The 7,268-nt window shown below is 49.2% G+C and overlaps 1 protein-coding gene and 1 pseudogene across 2 annotated transcripts; both read right to left on the bottom strand.

Annotated features, from left to right (window-relative positions):
• Positions 1–406: 406 nt before the first annotated feature.
• On the bottom strand, positions 407–5,991 carry LOC123149408 (bidirectional sugar transporter SWEET6b). 2 transcript variants are annotated; one of them, XM_044569066.1, is made up of 10 exons: positions 5,701–5,991; positions 5,435–5,607; positions 5,034–5,119; positions 3,030–4,938; positions 2,767–2,883; positions 2,187–2,672; positions 1,869–2,085; positions 1,580–1,741; positions 925–1,044; positions 407–811 (listed from the first exon to the last, which is right to left on the bottom strand). In XM_044569066.1, exons 6-10 carry the CDS (start codon positions 2,264–2,266, stop codon positions 650–652), a joined length of 741 nt encoding a protein of 246 aa, XP_044425001.1. In that variant the 5' UTR covers positions 2,267–2,672; positions 2,767–2,883; positions 3,030–4,938; positions 5,034–5,119; positions 5,435–5,607; positions 5,701–5,991; the 3' UTR covers positions 407–649. The 2 variants fall into 2 exon arrangements, with proteins under 2 accessions (XP_044425001.1, XP_044425000.1); XM_044569065.1 differs by having other exon boundaries at positions 2,767–4,938.
• Positions 5,509–5,932, bottom strand: LOC123153147 (uncharacterized; annotated as a pseudogene).
• Positions 5,992–7,268: the final 1,277 nt, after the last annotated feature.

Raw genomic sequence — 7,268 nt, 5'->3', positions numbered from 1 at the left:
CTATATATATATATATATATATATATATATATATATATATATATATATATATGACAAACAATTAACATGTTACAAGATTCAGAAAAATATTTCTAGCATGGACTCAAAGCGTCATACTTCTCAGCAAAAAGAAAAGGTCGATGTGGTAACAAGGCAGCCTCACGGGAAAAGAGCAGGAGCTATCCAACTGAACCGGTAATTAGGTTAAGTCTGTGTCGTTTTCGCTCACACCAGGTTCAAGTTGCATCACCAATAAGATGCCCTTTGGGTGTTTTTGTGCAGAAAACAAAAGAGGACCTTGCCCGAAACATAATACAAACACATCGTTGATATTGAATAAAATAATTTAACAAAGCCATCACACACTGTAATTTACAAATCAATTGAATCATCACGTAAGAGCAGATTGAAAACAGGCAGGCATATGTGGTGTCATAATATATCTCTGGGATAACTCAGCTGCATTGGTATTTATATATACACTTGCAATTTGCACTATAGTCTCGGACAGACGACAATTGTTCACAAAATTAAAGGCAATCTCAGACTCTACTAGCTAACAAAAAGTACTACTAATTAACAATCAGACCTGTTGGTATCATCCGGTATTAACTACTCAAAATCTTTAGGGCTAAAAACAACGCCAAGCTTATTTCTCAATGGTGACCGAGACGTCGCCACTGGTAACGGCGTTTTTGGTGAGGACGGTGGGCAGTTCGACGATTTTGCCCTTCTTGGGGGTCGATCTGTAGTAGTACCCGTATAGGATCAGCTGGATGAGGCCAAAGATTGTACCGAGGGCATTGGGGATCTGCACAGAATTTAAAGAGGACATAACAGTTAGATCGAACCACGCTGAGGAATTCTTGATTGTAAGTCTGGATGGGTTTGTGACTTTTTTTTATCCAATGTCTATGTACATACCGTGATGTAGATGTCAAACTTGATGAGCGCATAGCCCATCCAGCAGAGACCGTTGAGGAAGTTTACCAGCGACAGGAAGAACGGCATGTACTCCACACTCTTGGTCCTGATCACTTTACCCTGCAAATAAGCAGTACAATATTACTACTTTCATCTTAATTTTTTGAGTAATAATGTATTTAGTACACTCAGCGTCCGTCATTAACAATTAGCCTGAGCTAGTAATTCACCCTGTAAAGGAAGTTTACCTTTGAGATAGAAATAAACCGTAGGCTTTTTTGATTAAAAATATATGATGTAGCATATTGTAGAAGAACTTGGGTGCGTGAGAGGTGAACAACTCAATTCAAACTTCTTTTGAACAGGGTTTTGGCACGAACGTTAAAACATGAAAGGTGGGTGCATCTTTTAGACGGACACAGATTTTCAAGCAGAATCAACAACAAACAAGGTGTGCTACTTATCAAATTGAGATCTGCCAAAAGCATCTACTAGAATTTTAAAAATAAATTGTAGGAAGGTATTTTTCTAGACAACACATCATTACCACACCATACGTGCACAACGCAGATTAATTAGCCACCTGAACTAACAAGTTAAAGCGGTTATCAAAGATCGCGGGTCGACAATCCATAAGTTGGGGTGGTGTACGTACCATGATGGTGAGCGGGGAGGCGTACATGATGGAGCCGAAGATGACGCAGAGGATGCCTACGATCATGGAGCGCTTCTCATGGGTGTGGGCGCCGACGAGCACACCGGCCACCACGGCAGCCATGAACGCCGCCTCGATGGCGAGCACGCCGAGCATCTTCCACTGCACGCACAGCACAGGCACATGGCATGGGTTAGGGGCATGCAGGAGGATCTTCTGTACAGAAACTAACGCCGAAAAGAGACAGTAGGCCGGATGAGGGGGCATTAGGAGGGTTGCACGTACGTACCCTTGTGTTCTTGGCCGCGTAGATGATGAACATGATGATGTAGGCGCCCTCGATGACGAGGCCGATGCCGTTGATGGTGAGGACGAGGGTGCTGTTGGGGTGGACGATAGGGAGCCCGTAGAAGAACCAGAGCAGGCAGTTCATGAGCGTCGCCAGGTAGGGGTCCGGCTTGAACTCCTCCACGTCCTTGGCCTTGTAGATACGCCAGAACGTCGGCCTGCGTACGCACAAGCAGAAAACGAGCGTCAGGTTCATGCCCTAGCAACCACCTTCCATCCATGAATACATTGCCGAGAGGAGGAGGAGGAGAGGGCTTACACAGGGGAGAGGAAGAGGCCGAAGGAGATGACATTGCCAATGATGCCCACGATGTTGCGGGCCACGTCGGCGGAAACCATGATGCTCAGCAAGATCGATCGATCGCCCGCCGGGAACACAACTCGATTGCTCGGGGGAACAAACGACTTGAGGAAGGTTGGTTGTGATTTGTTTGGGGCGTGGGTGGCCGAGCTTATATAATAGGCGTACGCCTTGGCCTTCCCCAAGTTATATCCGATGAGGATATTGTTAAGGGTGGCCAAACCTTCTGATTTGGGAGACCTTATCGAACTCCATCTCTGGCCGTGCTCCCATACAACAGCCGGCCGTCTCAATTTCTTCCTCGTCACCTAGCCAAAGGATCGCCCAGCTAGCTCCTCTTCCACGTAACAACTCCTACTCGATCCAATTATCCCCCGACAGTCCTACGCAAATAAATCTCTCATGCAAGATCGAGGCAAGCCGGGGAGGGACAGCAAGACGGCACTGTGGTGAGACAGATCAATTAGAGGCAAGATAAGCATGGCAGCGGCACGGGGGCATAAAGTGCAGCGTATGTACAGATGGGTTGAGCACTCACTGCGCTTCTCCATGATCATGATCATGCCTACAGTACTGTCTTCATCCAACGGTGCTTGCAAGGTAAGAAGAAATCTGTGTGCATCACCTACCTTCAAGTGGAGAGGATTGATTTTTTCTGCAATTGGTCAAATTGGATGTAAAAAATCAACTTTGCATGCTTACATGAAGCTAGATTCCTGGAAAATAAGTGTTTCCGCACAGTATATCAAAATGAAACTGCTAATTATTAAGTCCCATATGTTTTTTGTGTCCTGATCTTACCTTCAGCATCTGATTAACAAAATACGTGTCTGATGTCGAAAATTCGATCTGAATCTTGACAAGAAACAAACACAAAATGATTAGGAGGGACTATATATGCATTACGAGTGCATTGGGACAAGGGGGGCGAATCCTAGCCATGCCACCAGGCTCACCTCCCCCTCCCTTCCTCGCCGCCGCCTGAGGCAGCCGCCGGGCAAGCCCGGGGCGCCAAGGATGGTGGCGGCGGGGCCCCGGCTGCCCTGCCTTTGCGTGGGGAGTCCCGGATCTGGAGCGGCGGCTCCTTTGGCGAGGAACGGCAGGCTCCGGCGAGCAGCCGTGCGGGCGGTGGATCTGGCGTCCTGGCGGCGCGGGCGGCGAGATCCCGGTGGTCGTTGGCGGCTGGCGGCGGCTTATGCGGTGGCCGGTGCGCGCGATCTGGCGCCTCCCCTCCTCTCCTGTTCGACGTGCGGGCCAGCCTGGTTGGGCCGCGCTTCCTTTGATCGCCGGTTCTGTACAGGAGGCGCTGCTGGTGGCAGGGATCTAGTTCGGGCAAAATCCCTGGCCGGCCGCGCCGACGGCGACGCCTGAGGGCGTCGTTCCCCTCCTTGGAGGCATCGGTATGGACTGATCTCCTCACTTCTCCTTCCCCTAGGTCTCCCGGGCGAAAGCCCTAACTTTGTTGGGCGGCGGCGGCGCTCACGGCGCCATTCCCTTCTTGTAGGCGCCGCTTTGGGAACCTTGGGGTTGGGTGGTGCTTGTGGGTGGTGGGTGACGGCGGTGGTGCGGCCCTATCCTAGCATGGATCTACGTCCGCTGCTTGGAGTTGGACTCGCGTAGGTGGAGGTCATCGTTTGGCATCATGGTGATGTCGATGGCGGAGGACCTGCCAAGGTTGACACCTCAATCTGCTCTGAAGATGGACCAGTAGAAGATGGCAACAACACATGTGAGTGCGCCGGACCGGTTTGTGCCCCGGACCCGGTAGGTGGCTCGGTCGAGGCCTCCGACTTTAGATGTTAGGCTTAGGTGAGAGGTTTGGGTATGTGGCCTAGCTTGCACCCCATCATCATATGGATAGGAGTAGCGGCAGATGTTGCCAAGATGGCGGATTCAGGCATATTGTTGTTATACTTTGTAAGGTCCTTGAGAATAATCAATAAAATGGCCACATGCATCTATACAAGTTAGTGCCAATGGGAAGGCGATCTCTAAGGAAAAATTAGCTCACTTATCATCGATAGTAAAAGTAGTAGTTCATAAATAAGTGATGGACTGGTCTCAATTATTTTCAGGAGGCCATCATGTTGACAAGAAAGTTGCTGCTCATCCTATTTTTACAACCAGAAAAATGCAATTCTCCAAGAAAGTAAATGTAGGATTTTTTGAGTGCATCTATACAGCAAACATGTGTGTAACAACAGTTTGATTTGGATGTTAGAAACAATGAAAGTTGTAAAAACAAAGCAGCATTTGTTAGGGTTCTTAAGGGCCGCACTAGCCTTTTCCTACATAAAAGTATGATCTGAACTAAGAAATCTGTTTAGTTTGTGGGTTGGAAGTACCACATATAAGCTTGGTCCATGTGAATTGGCACACTGTTTGGATCAAAATGAAACTTAGCAGTGAACTTTTGTGTAAATTGGTCTTCTTATTCTCATATCATGGAATATAAATGACGAACCTCAATTTTTTATGCATCGTAGTTTTGTATGATGGCCATGGCTACTTAACAGCGATAGTATACATCAATTTGTGTTGATGTATGAATGTAAAATGTCAAAAATTGTCTGTGTTTATTATACTTATCTTCACAGTAGATATATGGAGTTGGTGGTTTGTTATTTAGCTCTTCTGCAGCCCAGCTGCAATTCCTAAAGGTTGATGCAGACACTCAAAAGTGCCTCCTAGAGCAGTAGAGATGTTGTCCCTGCAACGTTAACACATGAATCGGTGTATTTGAATGTGTACACTTGCAACCTTCAAATTTAGAACTAGCAAATTTTTGCTGCTACTGTTACTTACAAAGAATAATGTCTCATGTGTACATTTGCAAAGTGCTTTGAATTCTGTATAGCGAATGTACCGATTCCACTTGATCCACCATGGATCTGCATACATTGGAGATACCCAATCATCAGGAATAATAAATACAGCCAGGAGTCCAGGACGTTTTGCATATGAGTAACTGTGGTAACGTAGTTTGCACTCCATTTGAGTAAGCACAATTCCTCTTTACTTGGCTATTTCTCAGTTAGTCGAGGCATGTTGTTCTAACAAAAGATATCTGACATTCCAGCTCAGGTGCTCAGTGTAAGAGATTTACAGCCAGTCAGTCCCACTCCAAGGAAGAAGCAAGAGGGGTTAATTGCTAGCCGTTTGCAATCATCACAAGCAGAACAAATTAGCAACAGAGATTTTCTTACAAGGAAGGATTCACCGAGGGAGAGGTGAGTGGCATGAAAATGGTGGCAGGCCACCTCGGGCAAGCTGGCGGCTGTCAGTCAGCGACACCCCCTCCATCACCGGGAGCAGCTGCCCTGCCGGAACCACCACCTTCTCTGCATACCCACCGCCGGTAAGCAGGCAGCGCGCACACCTGCAACGCAACAGCATATGCAAAAAAAGTGAGGTTCAGAGCAGCAGGCAGCAGCAGCCATCACCAAATTCACCATGGGGGCACGCTGGGCACCTGGTACCGACGGCCCAGCGCGGCCCTGAGAGCGACGATGGTGCCGGAGCACTCGAGCTCCGGGTAGGGCGAGGCGCCGGCCGGCCCTGCCACTGGACCGTGTCGCCGCGATTGACGCCGGCGGCGGCCACCCGACAAGCACCTCGCCCTCCCCCGGCGCCGGGAGGTCCTCGACCTCGCGCACCTGCAGCGCCTCCGGCCCGCCGGGGCTCGCCGTCGCCACCACCACCATCGTCGCTCAGCTCACTTGCTTTCGGCTTCTGGTTCTCGGTAGCTCCGCGTGTACAGGCCACTGCTCCCCTATACAGGCTCTGCTGTCGGCTCTACTCAGATATACGGCCGGGCTTCTCCAACTAGATTCGGCCCATGAAAGTTTTTTTTAGATAATCCGGCCCAAGAAAGTTGGACGGCAAAATATGGTTACGGCAAAACGTCGGTTTGTGGACACACACTTCCCCCGTTCTCTAAGGTGCACATATCTCCCCTCAAAAAAAAAAAGGTGCACATATCTATACCTAAAAATATATCTATATCCTAATAAAAGAAAGGAAACGTTTGGGGCCAGGGCGCCGGTCACGCGTGACCCCGTGCGATCCCCTTCCATTGTATGGCCAGCCTTTCCGCGTGGATGGGACACGAGGCTGACGGGGCCCACCAATCGCTCGCCATTTAAACGCCTCACGCGGCTGCGCTGCTTCCCCTCTCTCTTTCATCTCGCCGGTCCCTACCTTAGTTGGCCGTCCTCGTCGCCGTTCTCCGTCCCCGCTGGCCGTCCTCATCGCCGGTGGCCACCGCACCGGCCGTCCTCGTCGCCGTTCGCCGTCCTCGCTCATCGGCATCGGCGGAAGCTGGAACCGCGTCATTTCCTGCTGCAACTGGTGCCCAGGAGACCTGCCATCATGGATGGCGAGCATGGTGACGGCAAGCTGCGAGGACGGCGGCGTTGTTCCGAGCAACACTGCAGACGTCGTGTTTTGTGCTACGTGCTACAACCAGTGTCACATTTTGCTACAACCGGCATCCCACTCAACTACAATCGGCATCGTGTTTTGCTACCACGGTTTGAGTCGACGAGCTCATAAGCCATGGCCGCACGGGCGATGGGGCTGAGCACTGGTGCTACCATGACAGGGGGCATCACGTGCGAGCTCACATGCAAGTCACCCATGGCTTAAAAGCTCGAGGCGGACGGCGAGCTGGGAGCACCATGGGAGACTCCCCCTGATGTTGCAACGGGCGGTCTGGAAAGCTACAACCGATGCAAAAAAAAAAGTTTCAACCAGCAACGGCTGGAGGTGAAAGAAGATGAAAAAACGCTGCAGTTTTGCTACATGCTTCAACTGGCATAGATTTTGTGTAACATCCCAAATTTTCAATTTAGAATGTTATACATTAGATCATCATTGCATATCATATTTTATTTATGCATTTGGGTTGATCCTAGAAATTCTACACAACTCAATGACCCATGGAGAGAGTTGGGGATTTCGTTATTTTCATATTTGAGTTTTCTCAAGTTTTGAGAATAGGATCATTTGATTTTATTTATTTTATCATCAATTATTTCT

The sequence above is a fragment of the Triticum aestivum genome, chromosome 7A (genome assembly GCF_018294505.1).
Source record: "Triticum aestivum cultivar Chinese Spring chromosome 7A, IWGSC CS RefSeq v2.1, whole genome shotgun sequence".
In the NCBI taxonomy this organism is placed as follows: domain Eukaryota; kingdom Viridiplantae; phylum Streptophyta; class Magnoliopsida; order Poales; family Poaceae; genus Triticum; species Triticum aestivum.
This window is presented reverse-complemented; position numbering and strand designations above follow the sequence as displayed.

Coding starts and splice junctions, on each gene's coding strand:
- LOC123149408 (XM_044569065.1), bottom strand. CDS start 2,266: ATGGTTTCCGCCGACGTGGCCCGCAACATCGTGGGCATCATTGGCAAT. Junction 2,086..2,186: donor GGCCTCTTCCTCTCCCCTGT/GTAAGCCCTCTC, acceptor GTGCGTACGCAG/GCCGACGTTCTGGCGTATCT. Junction 1,742..1,868: donor ACGCGGCCAAGAACACAAGG/GTACGTACGTGC, acceptor CTGTGCGTGCAG/TGGAAGATGCTCGGCGTGCT.